This window comes from Nomascus leucogenys, chromosome 12 (genome assembly GCF_006542625.1).
Source record: "Nomascus leucogenys isolate Asia chromosome 12, Asia_NLE_v1, whole genome shotgun sequence".
NCBI classification, from domain to species: Eukaryota; Metazoa; Chordata; class Mammalia; order Primates; family Hylobatidae; genus Nomascus; species Nomascus leucogenys.
The window spans coordinates 15,384,923-15,403,228 of NC_044392.1; the positions used below are offsets into that span (position 1 = coordinate 15,384,923).

Sequence of the window (18,306 nt, forward strand, 5' to 3'; positions counted from 1 at the left end):
CCACGGCACTGCTGCCAGCATCTGCTGTGCCTCCTGCCTGGAAGAGATCTGATTATTCCTCTAATTAGGCATCAAATCATAGCCCATGTCTCTGTCACACATAATTGATCCCCCACTGCCTTAGTTTTAGAAGGAGCCACCAAAATAATTGTCCATGAAACGTGTTCCTTGCTCCTCTCAAAGTCTAAGGCTGAGGGCGACTCTCTCACACCCTCACCAAGACAGAAGCTCTTGGGGCCGTGTTTTCCACCTCGCACTATGGGGCTCGGGCCAGCCATTCTGCCTCCCTGAGCCCACTGCCTTGTCTGGTGATGGGGATGGGGGTGGCAGAGGCACCTGTGCACTGCTTCAGATCTCAGAAAACACCGTGACCTCAAAGGAGAGGCATGTGAAGCCTTTGTCAGTTCCAAGATCACAGAACCAGGGCCGTCCCAGCTCTTTATAAACAGGTGGGGAATCCAAGACATGGGGAGACAGAGGAATTGCCCCAGAGTCCTCGTGGATCCTGCCCCTCTGGGAAGTACTGTGGCCTATCTGCCCCTGAATTTCAACACTGTCTTAGTTGAGGTGGGAGGAATTGGCAGCCCCACCTTCAGAGGCAGACATTGTGTTAAAAAATTAGTCAAGGGACCAGGCACTGTGGGATTACAATCCCAGCACTTTGGGAGGCTGAGGCGGGAGAATTGCTTGAGGGCAGGAGTTCAAGACCATCCTGGGAAACATGGTGAAACCCTGTTTCTACAAAAACAAAAATTATCTAGGCACAGTGGTGCGTGCTTGGAGTCCCAGCTACTTGGGAGGCTGAGGTGGGAGGATCGCTTGAGGAGGAGGTTGCAGTGAGCCGAGATCACACCACTGCATGCCAGCCTGGGCTATGGGTGTGAAATCCTGTCTCAAAAAACCAAACAAACAACAAAACAATGAAAGTCAGTCAAGGCCTATCTCTTTCCCTCAGGACCAGGAGTGTGTCATTAAAGGTTCCCAAAACAGTCGTGATGTAGAGAGGGAGGCCTGCCAATTCTTTCCTCAGTTTGGGCTATATCATCTCTGAAGAAGAAAATGTATGTGTGTCCTTGAGTGATGTGCTCAGAGCATTAGGTAAATGAGTTCAGGAACCTCTCTGTGAGCCATGCTGAGAGGGAGGCCCAAGGCACCAGGGCTCCATCGCCCCACCAACCCTCCACCCCTCCCAAGCATCGGAGCCTCCCCACTGAACCGGGGTGCTCTTGGAGGCCACAGTTCTCAGGAGTGGCAAGGCCACGGGCACATTGCTGAATTCCATCACTCAGTCTCTTCTCTCTGTCCCCTGCTGAGGCAAGGGCTGTAGAGTGTCTGCCCATGCCCCTTCCTTCTCAGTGCACCAAGTCCAAGTGTGGCATGGGGGTGGGGAGGAACAGTGGGCGAAAAGGCCCCAGTTTGGTTTGGTTCTGTTTATTTTCCTTGAGGGGTGAGAACACTGGAAAAGAGAGTGATTAATTCACCAGTCCCCTGGGGGACGGGTAGCTTTCTTGGACCATTTGGAAGCTGAAGTCAGGGAAGCGGCTTCCAAGGCAACTGCTACCATGGCAACAAGAGTGCTAGCCTTTGGGGGACCTTGTTCCTCAGCCCCCTCCAGACCTGAATCGGCTGGAGTGCTGGCATGGGACCAAGGCACCACTATTCATGGAGGTGGGTGTGGGAGGGGCAGTCGGCCAGGAGGGAGGAGGGGCCCCCAGAGCCCAGGCAGATAGACACATAGAGGGACAAAAACTGGACGGTCCCTGTGCCCAGAGGCCCTCAGACAGGAGTCCTCAGGATCCAGCTGAATCAGGGCTGGGGCTGGGGCCAATGCCTGATCATTAGGTTTGAGAAGAGAGACCTGAGGTTTGAGACGCTCCAACTGGCTGGGACCAGCTCTCTCCTTCTAGGCCCCACCCACGCATGAGCTCTGGAGCTGGGGAGCTGCCTTCCATTATCGCAGATCCTATGCCTGGAAGGGGCTCTGTGGTCTCAGAGCCTCCTCAGTGCGTCTGCTGGATCTGCCTCTGTCCAGCAGAGCCAGGACTTCCAAGGTCACCAGTGAATAGTGGCAGAGGCAGTACTGGAACCCAGGGCTCCGGTCCCAACTTCAGGCTCTTCCTGTTGTGCCACAGCTGCCCCTCTGGGCCAGGGACTGCATCCCGGAGGGGCGGAGCAGCCTGTCCGCAGGAGGATCCCACAGAGGGACAGAGGTCTGGCTCATCTTTTTTTTTTGTTTTGTTTTTTGAGACGGAGTCTCGCTCTGTCACCCAGGCTGGAGTGGAGTGGCGCGATCTCGGCTCACTGCAAGCTCCGCCTCCCGGGTTCACGCCATTCTCCTGCCTCAGCCTCTCCGAGTAGCTGGGACCACAGGCGCCCGCCACCACGCCCGGCTAATTTTTTTTGTATTTTTAGTAGAGACGGGGTTTCACCGTGGTCTCGATCTCCTGACCTCGTGATCCGCCCGCCTCGGCCTCCCAAAGTGCTGGGGTTACAAGCGTGAGCCACCGCGCCCGGCCAGCTCATCTTAAGAGGCCCGCACCTATCTCCACAGCACACAGTGCTTCTGTAGAGTGCTCCCGGAGCCAAGGACTAGGGAGGGCTCGTCTCCAGCACTGGGACCGTGAGTTGTGTAATTCTGCCCTGGTAGACAACAGTAAATACAGGAGTCCCCCATTATCCCTCGGGGACACGTTCTAAGGCCCTTGGTGGATGTTTCAAACCGTGGACAGTACCAAGCTATATATACTATGATTTTTCCCATACATAGATATCTGTGATAAAGTTTAATTTATAAATTAGGTATAGTAAGAGATTAACAAAATAGAACAATTTTAACAATATATTGTAATAAAAGTTACATGGATGTGGTCTCTTTCTCAAAATATCCTATTATGTTGTACTCATTTTGACCACAGGTAACTGAAATTACGGAATTAAGCAAAACTGGATCAACGGGGACTACTCGATTAGCTAAAACTATAATAGCTAACATTTATGGAGCACTTACTATGTGGTCCTGGAACTGCTCTCAACACTTTGCATTTCTTTTTTTTTTTTTTTGAGACGGAGTCTGGCTCTGTCACCCAGGCTGGAGTGCAGTGGCGCAATCTCGGCTCACTGCAAGCTCCGCCTCCCGGGTTCACGCCATTCTCCTGCCTCAGCCTCTCCGAGTAGCTGGGACTACAGGCGCCCGCCACCACGCCCGGCTAATTTTTTTTGTATTTTTAGTAGAGACGGGGTTTCACCGTGGTCTCGATCTCCTGACCTCGTGATCCGCCCGCCTCAGCCTCCCAAAGTGCTGGGATTACAAGCGTGAGCCACCGCGCCCGGCCCACGTTGCATTTCTTAATTTGTAACTTTCACAACAGTACCATGAAGTAAGCACTATCATCCCCATTTATAGTTGAAGAAACTGACTCTCACAGATTAAATAACTGGCCCAAGCCCCAGAGCTAGTAAGTGGCAGAGCTGGGATTTGAATGCAGGCAGCACAGCGCTGGGTCCCAAGCCTTCCTGGAGGAAATTCCACTTCCACCATTCCTAGCTGTATAGTCCTGGGCAAGCTATTTTTCCTTTCTCTGCTCGGTTTTTCATGTCAAGTGGGATACAATAATAGTACCTACCTCATAGGACTGCTAAGAATTAAATGCTAATGCCCGTAAACTTCTTATAAAGTACCTGTTACTTAGTAAGTGCATGATGATGCTGGCAAAACCAAGGTCAGCCAAAACCAAGGTCATGGCGTTTAAGCAGAGCCATGGAGGATGAGAGGGGCCTTGCCAGGCAGGCCAGGCTGGGGAGGTGGGCTGGGAAAGGGCACAGCTTGAGCCAAGGCACAGACGGGGAGTTGCAGCTGGGCAGGGTGTGGGCCAGGGGTGGAGAGTGCCTGACCCAGGAAGCCCCTTTGAAGTCACGTTCCTGTTGGGCCTCCCAGTAGGCCGGGCTGGAGTTCAGGGATAGAACTCACATCCTGGTTCTCGGTCTCCAGGGGCTGGGAGTCTGTGGGCCAAAAGGATCAGATTTTGCAGGTCTGTTTTCCTCACCAAGCCCACTCCAGGTAGATGAAAAAGGGATGTGAGGGTGTCAGGGCTACTGTCAAGGGAGGACTGTCAACAAACAGTATGTATCATCAACGGGGAGGCATTCATGGCGTAGGACAGCTGGGAGCTTGGCCAGTCACCTGTCCCAAGTGAAGAGCCCCTAATCCCATCTCCCCTCTCCGTCCTACCGAGGGAAAGCAGCTGTCATCAGCACCCAGTCCACTGCCCACTCAGACCTCCCTTGCCACCTCCTTGGGAACTTATAAAGGTCCTTCCCATCCCAGTCCTCTCCTGTCTGGCTCTGAGGATCGCCTGGGACAATGGACACTAAAGTCCTTTGCATGATGTACATGAGGGCTGTGGATGGGAGGCGCCATTTTTCCTTGTTGCATAGTCCCGGGCACATGACACCCTTGATAAAGGCTTAGTAATGCTTTAGACAGAGGAGAAATTTGTTTCCTGCTTGTGGGCTGCTGGGCACAGAGGACATCTATTAAAGTACATTCTGGTCTCCTGTGCCATGGTTGCTGACACCACCTCTACCACTTGATGGGGAGCTCCTAGAAAGCAGAGGCTGTTTCTTACTCATTTCTGGGTCCCGGCTCAGAAGAAGCAATTGATAAATGTTCAATGAATTTCATCTCCTCACCTAGAAAAAAAAAAGCAATTTCTCCTTCACCTTGTTTTTTGGGTCAAATATGGTTTTTATTCAGGGGTCCTGATAAGAGATACCTTCTCCCCACCCGGCTGGACTTAGCCCCAGTTTAGAAGGCCAGTCTCCTCAGGTCTGCAGGTAAAAAAAAAGGACCACCAAATAGGCCACAGCTAGAATTTCAGTTTTATTAAAACAAGCACAATGTATAAAAGCACCGTGGTGTTGTATAAACGTCTGCCTGACAAATGCAAATCTATTTTCTTTATGTAACTCAATAGTTCTGCTTATCTGAATGGCTGTACCTTCACGCACTTGGGCAGCAGGCACTGCATCACTCAAACAGGGAAGTGAGGCTTCACCCCAGTGTGGCTTCACCTCAGGCACAAAGCTCTATCTAACTGCCCAGATCTGTGCCACCCACACAAGACCTGAGGACACAGAAGCAGACACTGACGCTGTCTCTAAGTTTGTCATAGGAACAGCTTAAAATCAGAATAATAGGGAACTGCTGATTAAAACCCAAATGCATGGACATTCCAGAAAGAAGAGCAAGCCGTTCCACTCTCTGGGAAGTTCATGGGCTTGCAGTGGGAGCTTAAGGTATCATCTTTGCTGGAACAGCATGGTTAAAAAAACCAAACTTTAAAAAAAAAAAAAACAAAAACGAAATACTACTGACTTTAGCAGCAATCACAAACAAAGGGGATGATAAACGAGGGACACATTTCGGTCACGGCAAAGAAAGATTATGTGCTTCTCCATGCTGCAGACCGGAAGACTGATCTGATTTCCTGAATGAGGAAGGCTCCTTGCCCTTCCCTGAATTGAGGGGATGGCTTTGCTCAGCCAAGGGAAAAGACAGGCAAAGAGGACATCCGGAGGACAGAGGAAGGTGGAAGGACCGCCAGAGGAGGGTGACAGAGCAGAGAGGGAAGAGGCACGTGTCGGCAGCCTCTGTCAACTGATGCTTCTTTCTTCTCCCTGCAGGCTGCAGCCCCAGCCGCCGCCGCTACAGCGGTGAGAGCAGGCCGGATCTCCGATCTGCAGGCGGGTGAGCAGGTGGAGCCCAGAGAAGAGATGTTCCTGCTGCAGGCAATTATGCAAAGTGAGGAGTGATTGCTTTCCTTTTCAAAGACAACCCCTTTGGAAAAAGCTTTTTCCTCCAGGACCCTAGGGAAATGGGGGGTTGATGGGAACTTCAGGGCCTTCGTAGATGAAAAAGCCTGAATGGAGCCACAGAGCAGAGGCTGCCGCCTGCTCAGCAGACTTTAGCCACATAGGTTTCCAGGGGGACAATGCCTGGCCAGGCCTAGGGCCTATAAGGTGTGACTGGAGCATTTCAGAGTGCTGTGGGCGGGCTCCTGTCTTCACCACGGCCTGCCTGGGCCAGGGCCCGTCTCCGGGCCAGGCGTGACTTGCAGGGAGGGGAAAGCTTCATGGAGCACAGGCCATCGGCTAGTGCCTCTGGCTCCTCTGCTAGTTCGTTCTCTTCGTGCTGAGATAGCTGGCGGTTAAGGGCGATGGCCTCAGCTGCGAAGAGCGTCAGGTCCATTGTGCTGCTGTTCCTGCAGGGGCCAGGGGAAAGCACAGAAAAGAGGGTCAGGACTCTAGGGTCAGCCAAGCCAGCTCCGGGACACTCCCACTCGCTGCTGTGGCTCTACACTCCCACCAGATTTCCCAGAGCCGGGAGGGGCTGCTGTCTCCAAAGTAGTTCTTGCCTAGGTTTGGAATCTTGCTTGACTGAGGGACTGTAATTTGAGCCCCAAGCACCATCCCTGGACTTGATGGTAGGGGCAAGCTCCCCCTTCTCCTCAGAGCACCCTCCTCTGAGCTCCCACAACTCTACATACGGGTCTACCAGAGGCAGAGACTGGGCACATGAAATGCACCTGTCCCTCCCTCTCCCATCCCAGGCGGGGAAAAAGCTCCCAGAGCAAGGCCTGCGCCGCTTATGCCACATCCCCAGCACCTAGCTCAGGGCTAGCATGGACAGGCACTCTGGGTTTGCAGAATAAATCTTCTAAGGCGGATCTGAGGTTGGGCATCTAAAGGCATCTGGAGGCTGTTCTAGAGAGTCGGGTAGGAACCCAAATTGGGCAATAGCAACTGGGTCACACGAATCGAGATTATGGAGGTGTATGACTTCCTTGTGTAGCTCCTAAAAGCTGGCCATGAGGCTGGTGCCAAAAAGGTTTCCCACACTGCTTAGCCCTGGCTCTTTGGGAACAGGGCAGGCCAGCTGTAAAAGGGCTCCAGAGTCAAACAGTCCAGGGCTGCTGTGTGGCCTTAAGCAAGTTAACTTGATCGCCACTCCTCACCTCTCTCATCTAGAACACCTCTCTTAAATTCATCGTGAAGATTATGGATATAATTACATCCAGCCCTTAGCACCACGTCTGACATGTGGTAAGGACTTACTATTTTTTTTGAGATGGATGCTTGCTCTGTTGCCCAGGCTGGAGTGCAGTGGCGTGATCGCGGCTCACTGCAACTTCCGCCTCCTGGATTCAAGTGATTCTCCTGCCTCAGCCTCCCAAGTAGCTGGCATTACAGGCACCTGCCACCATGCCTGGCCATGGTAAGGACTTGATCCTGGTGGCCACTATTATCACCGTCCATCTAGTACCATACGTGCCCCTCACTCCTGCTCCTTTCATTAAATACAAGGCAGAGGGAAGCCCTTGTGAATAACCCATGGGTAAGGTCTGTCTTTGGGCTGTAAGTTACAGTTCAATGGGGAAAACAGGTTTCAACGGTGCTAGGAGGCAAGGTGCTGCAGGGCAGAGGAACCAATCTAGGTGAAGGAAGGGAAGGGTGGGAGATAGATCCAGAGTAGAGGAAAAGAGAGTGAGGAGGGGAAATGGGCAGGGAGCCCCTTTGGAGAAAGCCACCTGAGCCTAGAGATGGCTCCCCCGGTCCCCACCCCCATGGTGGCTGAGAGCTTGAGGAAGAGCAGGGCGTGGGGGTGGTCAGAGCATTTACCTCTGGAGGACTTGCGGCGTGGGGAGTCCCTTTTCTGGAGCTTGCTAGAATGGGAAGGACAGATGTGTAGGTAAAGCACTGCTCCCTCCTTTTAAGAACTGCCCCACCCAAGCCAGCAGTGGGTAGGTTACTATAGGCTGCTGGTGCAGCACAGGGCCTTGGCTATGCTTGCTTGCAGGGTCAGGCCTACCAAGCAGAGAGCAAGAAAGGTACAATCTGTAGCCGCAGCCCCCAACATAGCTGCTTCTGCATGGAGAGCCCCTCTTTCCCTTTGCCTGGCAAAGTCCTAATCATCCCCCAGGACCCAGCTCAAGGGTCACTTCCCCTGTGACGCACATTTCTCCTTCCTGCCTCAGTCTCAGGCCCAGGGTGGGGAGTGGGGTCCTGCTCCCTTGGTGCCCCTAGCACTTTTTAGAAGCCTTTATCATGCTGTAACTTATCCCCTTGTCTACTTCTCTCCACTAGAGCATAGAGACAGGGACTGGGTCTCACTTGTCCCTCTGGCATGTGGTAGGTGCTCACTTATGGGTCTGGGAATGAGCCACTTAGACACTCAAACTGGGTCCCCATCTGTAACACAGGCTGGCAATGCTTGCCTCCTTCCACTGGTAGGGTCACTGAGGCTGGCCAAGGCCTGGCACACCAAGGAGACCAGTAAGTCATGGGAGCATCTGGCAGACCCCTTGGAGGGCAGAGGTCAGGTATTGTGAGTAGCCAAGGAGGATTTTTAAAACTGTTTTCTAGTGAAGACATGAATTGTAAGCTTAGGGAAAAAATACCATCATTTGCCTTTCAGGCCAGCTGTACCCAGACTCCCAGACCATGAGGAACCTGTGTGTCCCAACTCGGCCACACAATCAGCGCAGCGCGGCCTTGCTCGCTTCTGGGTGCTCTCAGCTAATGATGCTTCTATCTATATAAGGGGAGGATACTACAGCCTTCAAATGACAATAAGATGCTTGCAGGGCTGGGTGCATGTACCAAATCCCTAGAGGACTCTGTTGGGGCTTAGTCTGTGGCCAAGCTTACAGCCAAGTCTACGGCCTATAAGGGGCTCAGTCTGGGGTAACAGGAGTGGATTCACTCTACACACACAGGGATAGACGCTGTCCTCTTCAGCTGTTCCAGCCACAAGGCTGGTGCTCAGCACCGCTGGCATGACAGCTTCCTTGTGGCCATGCCACAGGCCTGGAGTGGTGGAAAACGCCCCTCCCTGGAGTCACTCACCCCCTGCACCCATGGGTGCTGCAGAACTTGGGCGGCGCTAAGTCTCTGCTTCGCATCTCGCACCAGGAGCTTGGAGATGAGGTCTTTGGCCTCACTGGAGATGTGTGCCCAGTCCTTGTCAGGAAACTCATACTTGCCTTCCTGGATGCTTTCAAACAGCTTGTTCTAGGTACAAAAGATTCCTCCTGAGGCCACACTGCCAGGGATGGGCAGGATGTGCCTGTCATTGTTCTGATCAACTGGCTTCAGTTGATGTCAGCTGTAGCTGCAGCTCATGGCTTGGGGATGCCACAGACTGGGGCCTCTTCCCAGACTCACCCCACACCGTCCCCTAGATGATCAAACTATACAGAATGCCCTTGGCAGGCCAGGATGGCTATGCCCTCGGTGGGCTGGATGGGTGATGAGTGGAGATCGCCCATAGAACAAAGCCCAAATTCCTTGGCTCTTCCTAGAGGACTCTCTGTGAACCTCTCAGGCCTTACCTCCCACTACCACCAACCTACTACTCCACTCTTCCTTCCTAGACACTCCAGCTATTTCATGTGCCCACATCTGTGCCTGCCTTGTTCCTTCTACTTGTGATTCTTGTCCCTCTTCCCCAGGGCAGGATGCACCTTTTAAGAGTCAGTTCAGGGCCGGGCATGGTGGCTCACGCCTGTAATCCCAGCACTTTGGGAGGCCGAGGCGGGAGGATCACAAGGTCCTGAGATCGAGACCATCCTGGCTAACACGATGAAACCCCGTCTCTACTGAAAATATAAAAAATTAGCCAGACGCGGTGGCGGGCGCCTGTGGTCTCAGCTACTCGGGAGGCTGAGGCAGGAGAATCGCTTGAACCCAGGAGGCAGAAGTTGCAGTGAGTCGAGATTGTGCCATTGCACTCCAGCCTGGGCAACAGGGCGAGACTCCGTCTCCAAAAAAAAAAAAAAAAAAGTCAGTTCTGGCATGATCTTCTCTAACAATCCTGCTCTGAACTCCCAGCTGGGCAGAGTGTCTGATTTTCTCTATTTTACCTTGTGGCCACCGTGACAGGAGGGGGGAGGGCATTATGAGCCCCCATCCCGACCAGGAACGCTCTCCCAGCCCAGTCCTGCTTGGCATCCCCCAACCACACTGACCCCTAGCAGGGTCTGCGCAGTGCTCCCTGGGCCACACTCACCTGGCACACCCTGCAGACCTCACCCCGGTCCCAGCCACAGTCGGCCCCGCAGTGACCCACGAAGGGTGGGTAGCCACTCAGCATGATGTAGAGGACCACACCCAGGCTCCACAGGTCGCAGCGCTTGTCGTAGAATGTGGCCTGGTCCGTGAAGACCTCCACTACCTCAGGGGCCATGTATTCTGCAGAGCCACACTGTGTGGACCAAGGTTGGGGGAGGGGGAGATGGCAGAGAACAGAGAGGCTTAGTTATAGCAGAGGAGATGGCAGAGAGCAGACTGTGATGGGACTGGAGCAGGAGGCTGGAAGGATGGGATACAGAGCCGGAAGTCATCAGGAAGGCCAGCCAGTGAGCTGCCTGATGCCACCAAGGCACCTGCAGACTGAGCCCCGTCATTCCCCATCATCCAGAGGAGCAGTTCAGGTCACCTTATCCTTCCAGTTCCTCCTCCAGTAGGCAAAGACCCTTGGCCAAGAAGTTCCAGGAATCTCCCCCTGCCTCAGCTTCCTATAAACAGATATTTCATGTACAGGTACTTAAATGCACCAAGAATATGGCTCTGGGAGGGAGATCCAGTTCCACACAGCAAGATTTCTTAAAGGGAATCCTGTCAAGCTCCCCTACTAGCTCAGAGCAGGAGGTGTAACAATTAAGAGACCATCAAAGCTAGAAAGTTCTTAGAACAAATCCAACCTTCCCACCCCTCCCATTTATAGATGGCAAAGGCAAGGCCAAGAATTGGACAGGGATTTGTTTGAGCACATCAATGGCAGACCTAGGACCAGAATCCAATATTCCTTTCTCTCACCCTTGTGTAGAAAACAGCTGATAGGAATAAAACACATTCTTTTTGCTTCACTCATTATTTCAGGCTCAGCAAGAAGCAACCACCTCCCCGCTCCACACACCCTGCAAAACTAATTTGACTGAAAGAAGGTAAGTGTTCTCAAGAAAGGATATTTTCTTTGTTATTGTCAATTAGAGTTAATGACTGAAAACAAGGTAGCCCAGTGTGTTAGAAGCTAATAAAGAAACATTCCTGATAATGTTTAGAATAAGATACAACACAGACATATTTAAGGGCATGTCTTAAAAAAGGGTTATTAGGGGCCGGGCACGGTGGCTCACGCCTGTAATCCCAGCACTTTGGGAGGCCGAGGCGGGTGGATCACAAGGTCAGGAGATCGAGACCATCCTGGCTAACACGGTGAAACTCCATCTCTACTAAAAATACAAAAAATTAATTAGCCAGGCATGGTGGCGGGTGCCTGTAGTCCCAGCTACTCGGGAGGCTGAGGCAGGAGGATGGCATGAACTCGGGAGGTGGAGCTTGCAGTGAGCCGAGATCACGCCACTGCACTCCAGCCTGGGCGACACAGTGAGACTCTGTCTCAAATAAAAAAAAAAAAAAAAAGGATTATTAGGAAAATTTACTTGTGAAACATACAAATCTCAAAAGAATCATAATTATACTCTATTAGTTATACAAGAGATGTCTTAGGAAGAAGTAGCTCCAAGCAGCACCATCTGGTCATGAAATGTGAAATCAGAGAAGCAAACAGGCGAACTTGGCCAAGCGATCCCATGTGCACATAGCCTGAGATCTCACAGTTCCCACCACAGACAGACTATCCTGTCCGGTCAGGGAGGACAGCTCTCCATCCGCCATCACAGGGGGGCTGTGCTGTGCCTTCAGCAGTGGGAACAGGACTTATGGAACTACCCGAATGCTCCTATGCAAAAGGGCTGGCCTGGGAGTAGGGTCCATTTTCACCTGGGTCAGGAGTCAGGGCTCAGCCTGTGTTTTTTTTTTTTTTTTTTTTTTTTGAGACGGAGTTTTGCTCTTGTTTCCCAGGCTGGAGTGCAATGGTGCGATCTCGGCTCACCACAACCTCCGCCCTCGGGTTCAAGCGATTCTCCTGCCTCAGCCTCCCAAGTAGCTGGGATTACAGGTGCGCACCACCACGCCTGGCTAATTTTGTATTTTCAGTAGAATGGGGTTTCTCCATGTTGGTCAGGCTGGTCTCAAACTCCTGACCTCAGGTGATCTACCTGCCTCAGCCTCCTAAAGTGCTAGGATTACAGGCATGAGCCACTGCAAACGGCCAGCCTGTGCTTACAGATATACTTTGTCTCTTCAGCAGAGAGGACCCACCCCAAACTAACAGTCCAAGTGTCAGTTTCATTAGCAACTAAGCTGTCAGAGGAGGCTTGAGAGCCACGAACACAGAGCAGCAAGCAAAATGACCACTCAGGCAGCAGGAAGATAGGTCCACTTGGTTTTCCATCCTTAACACTCTGTTCTGGACCTCCCAGCTCTGGATCAGGGAAACACTCCAAATACTTAGGAGCCCAGAGGAAGCATACGTACTGGGGTGGTCAGCTCTGGTGTGGTTATGGGGGTACAGGAGTTGTTCAGTTTCACCCCACTGCCCAAGTCAAAGTCACAGATTTTCACTGGAGACACCTGAAAAGGAAAACAGAAGCCAGGGTCACAGATATAAGAAACTACAGGGCAAAAGGAGCCAAGCATGGCTGTATGGGTGCATGGCTCCGTGGCTGTCACACTGCAGCTGGTTTTATCAGGTCATGTTTGCTCTCTGGAGGTTAACAAGAAGTCCCCTGAGGATTTCTTCCCAAGTGTCTTATTCCCTGTGCTCTCTTATTTCCCAACTAAGGGAAAAATGGGCGGACTATTTGGTGTCAGATTATTGTGAACTCAGACTAAAGGAAGTATGGAACTCTTGCTGGCAAATGATGGTACAGGTTGCAGCACGGCAGCTAGGGAAGTCGCTATGTACTGCTGAGAGACAGACTTTTTGCAGCCCATTCAGTGGAGTGCAAAGGAGCTTGCAGTAAAACCTCTGACCGCCTCAGGTGGCTCAAGGTGACCAACTTGTCTTGGGAGGCTTGCTTGGGACTTGATCAGTTTAAACACAGAAAGTCCTGTGTTCCAGGACTTTCCTCAAGCCTGGGAAAACTGGGATGGTTGGTCGCCGTAGGTGGCATCAACACAGTAACCAAGTCCACCAGAACTGGATGCTGTGCCTGAGACCACAGATAGGTGCCTCATCTCTGGAGCCAACCAGGAGGGCAGTTTGGGTGCACACATGAGAATGGATGAGAATGGCCTACATGGCGTGTAAGCAGCACAGCGAGTGAACTAAATGCTGGTTCTCTGAGACCCATGTCCTCGCCGGGAAGCCTGGGCAAGTCCCTCGACTTCTTTCTCTCCTTCCTTCCTCCCTTCCTCCCTCCCTCCCCTTTTCTCTGTTTTTTCTTCTTTTTTCATTTAGCCTCTTTCTCATTAGTAGTAAAATATAAAGCATAAAATATGAGATTTTAGCCATTTTTAAGTAGACAGTTTAGTGGCATTAATTAAGTACATTCACACGGTTGTGCAACCATCACCACAATCTGTTTCTAAAACTTTTCTATCACTCCAAACAGAAACTCTACATGCATTAAGCAATAACTCCCATTCTTTCTTCCTCTAGCCCTGGGTAACTTCCAATCTGACTTTATTAATTAATAAAGACTTTCTGTCTTTATTAATTTGACCATTCCAGATATTTCATGTAAGTAGATTTACACAATATTTGTCCTTTTATGTTTGGCTTATTTCACTTAGCATAATGTTTTCAAGGTTCATTCATGTTGCAGCATGTATCAAAACCTCATTCCATTTTATGGCTGCCTAGTATTCCATTGAATATATGTACCACATTTTGTTTTATCTGTTCAGCTGCTGATGCCCACTTGAGTTGTTTCTACCTTTTTGGCTGTTGTGAACAATGCTGTAATGAATACTGGTATACAAGTATCTGTTTTCAATTGTTTTGGGTAATACCTAGGAGTGGAATTGCTGGATCATATGGTAATTCTGTGTTTAGCCTTTGAGGACCCGCCAAACTTTTCCACAGAAGCTGCACCATTATATAATCTCACCAGCAATGTATGAGGGTTACAATTTCTCCATAACCTCAACACCACTTACTATTTTCCATTTTTTAAATTACAGCCTACCTAGTAGTATGTGGTGGTATCTCATTGTGGTTTTGACTTGCATTTCCCTAATGACTAAGGATGTTGAGCATCTTTTCATGTACTTGTTGGACATTTGTGTACCTTAATTTGGAGAAATGTCTGTTCAAGTCCTGTGTCCATTTTTAAATTGGTTTGTCTTTTTGTTGTAGTTTTAGGAATCCTTTATATATTTTGGATATTAAACCTTGACCAGATATATGATCTGCAAATATTTTCTCACATTCTGTAGATTGTCTTTTCACTTTCTTGATAATGTCCTTTGAAACTTAACCTCTCTTTTTCTTAAGAGACAGGGGTCTCACTCTTATCACCCAGGCTGGCCTCAAACTCCAGGCTCAAGCAATTCTCCTACCTCAGCCTCCTGAGTAGCTGGGACTACAGGCATGTAACCACTGTGATCAGCTAATTTTTAAATTTTTTGTGGAGATGGGGTCTCGCTTTGTTGCCCAGGCTGTTCTTAAGCTCCTGGCCTCAAGGGATCCTCCTGCCTCAGCCTCCCAAAGTGTTGGAATTACAGGCGTGAGCCACTGCCTGGCCCCAATTATTCCTCTCTTTCTTCTCCTTCCCCAGTTTTGCCTTGCCTTTCCTCACGTTCTTGTTTTGAGACAGTCTCTGCTGCCCAGGCTGGAGTGCAGTGGTGTGATCATGGCTCACTGGCTATACATGTTTCCTAACTTGAGTTTCAGTTTCCTCGTTCATAAAATGTTGGTAATAATAGTATCTACCTCATGATATTTTATAAACACTAAATAAATGTAAGTGCCTGGCACAATGTAAGCACTCAAGAAGTGTTCACTGTAATTATTAGTAGTAATCATCATAATAATGATAAATTATAAAGGTCTACGACAGAACCAGTGACAGGAAGTCACAAGATCTTATTTGAGTGAATCCATTATTATTCCCCATAAAAGAGTTGTGAGTAGCAGACTGACTCATTCATTCAAGGCCACCCCTTATTTACGAGCCACAGCTTCATCCAGACCACAATATATATGCTCTTGAATACACACATGTATATACACGCAGAGCTGTGAACATGGGCCCCAACACCACCAGGGCCTAAATCTCTCCTAATAAACACAGAATTTGTCAAATCCATACACTTCCATTTACTTAAAGAGATCTGCTTCATATAAGATTAAGTTGTTTGGCTGGGCGTGGTGGCTCACGTTTGTGATCCCAGTACTTTGGAAAGCTGAGGCAGGTGGATTGCTTGAGCTCAGGAGTTCGAGACCAGCCTGGCCAACATGGTGAAACCCCTGTCTCTACTAAAAATACAAAAATTAGCCAGATGTGGTGGCACATGCCTGTTGTCTCAGCTACTTGGGGGGCTGAGGTGGGAGGACCACTTGAGCCTGGGAAGTCGAGGCTGCAGTGAGCTGTGATCATGCCACTGCATTCCAGCCTGAGTTACAAAGTGAGACCCCGTCTCAAAAAAAAAAAAAAAAGGTCTTCACGACTTCCATCAACTGATACAAAGGTAGGTGCACTGGACTAGAAAATATTAATTTTGTGCAGGTCTCATATATTTTCCAAACTCTCAGGCTTACGTCAATCACACTGATGATCAAGAGCGAAGAGAGGACGAGGATGGGCAGAAACATCACACAGTAAGTGTAACACTCTCACATGTCCAAGACGATCAGTTCAAGTTGGTGTCTGAGGCCAACGGAACTGCTAACAATCCATCCTGAAAGCAAGGGTGGCTTCCTCGGTAAGTAGAAACTATAACATTCCAAATCAGGCCCAAAGTACCTTTTCTGGAGATTCACACAATATATTTTCTGGTTTCAGATCACGATGAGCAATGCCTGACATGACAAAGAGCAAAAACACGGTTAACATATGCACATAATTATCAAACATTCCACACACAATTAATTTTTTCCAAATGCTGTTGTTCTCAGATTAATTCCCAATTATGGTACATTAAAAAATCAACGAGCTGCAGGAGGCAGAAGTAACCAGAGACACAAACCAAAAGCAGTTGATTCTGCAGGTTCTTTTGAAGAGGAGGCTTTAGAAGTCTGGCAGGGATAAGAAGGGCTAAATGAATCCCAGCCAGCCTACCCCTCAGTACCACAGTGACCACCAAGAAGAAGGCCTAATGCAGAGCAGAGCAGAGAGCTCTGCAAACGGCAATGCTTGGAACAGCAATGCAGAAATAATTAGTGCCTTGTTTAAGAGCATCTCAGGGGGCTTAACTGCTCTACCTCATTTCTTCTTGTGTGGCCGATTTAAAAAAAAAATTCCTTCAGTGAGACTCTCTGAATGTTCAGAGGGGCAAGTGTTAGTTACCAAATCTCCCAAAATCTCCCAAGGTGACTGATTCCCTTCTCACCTGCCTTGCATGTCCAAGGCAGCCCTGCCAGCAGCACAGCAAAGACTGCTTTGGCACCAGGATGCTGTTATTTTTGTTTTTTAAAATAGAGATGGGGTCTCGCTATAGCCCAGGCTGTTCTTGAAATCCTGGCCTTAAGCAATCCTCCTCTCTTGGCCTCCCTAAGCATGGGGATTACAGGTGTAAGCCACCTCGCCAGGCCCACCGAGGGTTGCTGTTTTTTAGAGAAAACCCCTGAACTTTGGCCAGGCCTCCTGAAGGAGACTGGAGATAGCAGCTTAGCCCATGAGGGGTTAACCTGCTGACCTGGCCAAGAAGGCACCTCAGGGAGAGCCCTCTTCTAACCAAAGAAAGGGACAAAGAACTAACTCAGGGCCATGGTGTTTTGGTGGAGGACACAGAAACCTCCCTTTCCTCTTTCCTTCCACAGCACATGCAGCACAGAGACGGGGCTGGAAGGCTGAGCAAGAGTCACAGCTACAGCTTGGAAGTACTGGAAAGCGGCAGCGGATTCTCAGGGTGATGGGAAAAGCAAAATCTGCTTCACTAAAACTCCCTCGGTGATTAACTTTTTCAGCAGTCCTCCAATTCCCGACTAGAAGGCAAAAGCCCGGCCCAGGCCACGGGAGGCACTTCACTAAAGAAGAAAAACCTGAGCTCCAGCAAGCTCAGTAACTTCATCAGTCACCTAATTGAACGAGAACCCAGAGCAACTCAGTCCAGGCTGCACAAATTGAGTAGCACTGCTCTGCAGCTCGCTGCACTAAAAGTGAAAGGTATTTTCCATTACAGCAAGTGCTCCCACAGAAGGATCACGAGCTGCACATGGAGCCTTACTCTCCAAATAGGCGCCCATGGCCCAGTCATCCCTTAGCCTGAGAACTCGGAGAGCCAGGCTGTAATAATGGGGCTGCCGTGTGAGCACAGCAGCCATCGAGCTGCTCCGGTTCATTTCCCAGAGGTTGAGCTGCAGTGTGTCCAGTATTTAAAAGTATGGAACTTGTTTCAGGGCTGACCCATTCTTGCCCAATTCATCTTCCCCGTGTGAAGTTATTTAGCAAACAGCCAAGTTCAGCTGGAAATCGTTTTTCATCCCCCTCCAACTTCTAGTCACATGGGCAGCTGGCCAGCTACATGTTAACAAGCGCCTCAGAACTCCTAAGACACCACGGGCCTCTGTTCCCTTCAGTGCATTCTTGTAAATAAATAAATAAATAATAAAACCTGCCTTTACCACCCCCTCCAAGGTGTGGATCTTGTAAAAAGCGTGACCCAGTTTTGCAGTCTACAGAGGCAGCTTGGGGAGCAGTTGTAAATCTTTGTCAGGCAGGTGTTACCTCTATGCATCCCAGCTTTCAGAAACAGAGCTGCTGCTATTTGTCATGCTGCGGAAGGTACGGACACCCCCTTCTAGTTTTCATCCTAGGTGCAAGTCAGGGCCCCAACATGGGCACTGTGGGTATGCAGACCTCTTTCAGCCACTGGAGGAGGGAGGTGGGGTCAATGAACCTGAACCTCCTGGACACACGCCACACTGGTCTGCACGGGATTGTGGGCACCAGGTGGGATGTGTGAGTGGCATGCCTACCACTGGTCCCGGGCACCCACAACCAATGTGGCTGGCCAACATCCACAACAGCAGAGGGGGCAGACCTAAGTCACAAGTTACTCATTTCACTCCCACCCCCACCAGGCAGAATGCTTTAAGGGAATTAATATTAGGAATAAAAATGCTTTCTTCCTGGTGGGAGGTGAGGATGGAGGAAATCGTATTTATTGAAGAACTACGACATACCAGGAACTATGCTCCACCTATGCTGCACATATACAATACAAACAAGATACACA

General features: G+C 50.1%; 1 protein-coding gene across 11 annotated transcripts in view; it reads right to left on the reverse strand.

Annotated features, from left to right (window-relative positions):
- Nucleotides 1-4,855: 4,855 nt before the first annotated feature.
- MKNK1 (MAPK interacting serine/threonine kinase 1) overlaps nucleotides 4,856-18,306 on the reverse strand; it is a 46,862-nt gene continuing 33,411 nt past the window's right edge. For 9 of the 11 annotated variants that reach the window (XM_030823845.1, XM_030823850.1, XM_030823846.1 and 6 more), the window contains 6 exons: nucleotides 15,873-15,928; nucleotides 12,439-12,534; nucleotides 10,067-10,261; nucleotides 8,905-9,069; nucleotides 7,678-7,721; nucleotides 4,856-6,260 (listed from right to left, as the gene is read on the reverse strand). In XM_030823845.1, coding sequence (XP_030679705.1) covers nucleotides 6,035-6,260; nucleotides 7,678-7,721; nucleotides 8,905-9,069; nucleotides 10,067-10,261; nucleotides 12,439-12,534; nucleotides 15,873-15,928 — 782 coding nt within the window. In that variant the 3' untranslated portion in view covers nucleotides 4,856-6,034. The remainder of the gene's footprint in view (nucleotides 6,261-7,677; nucleotides 7,722-8,904; nucleotides 9,070-10,066; nucleotides 10,262-12,438; nucleotides 12,535-15,872; nucleotides 15,929-18,306) is intronic. The other 2 variants (XM_003259022.3, XM_030823851.1) reach the window with 1 other exon arrangement.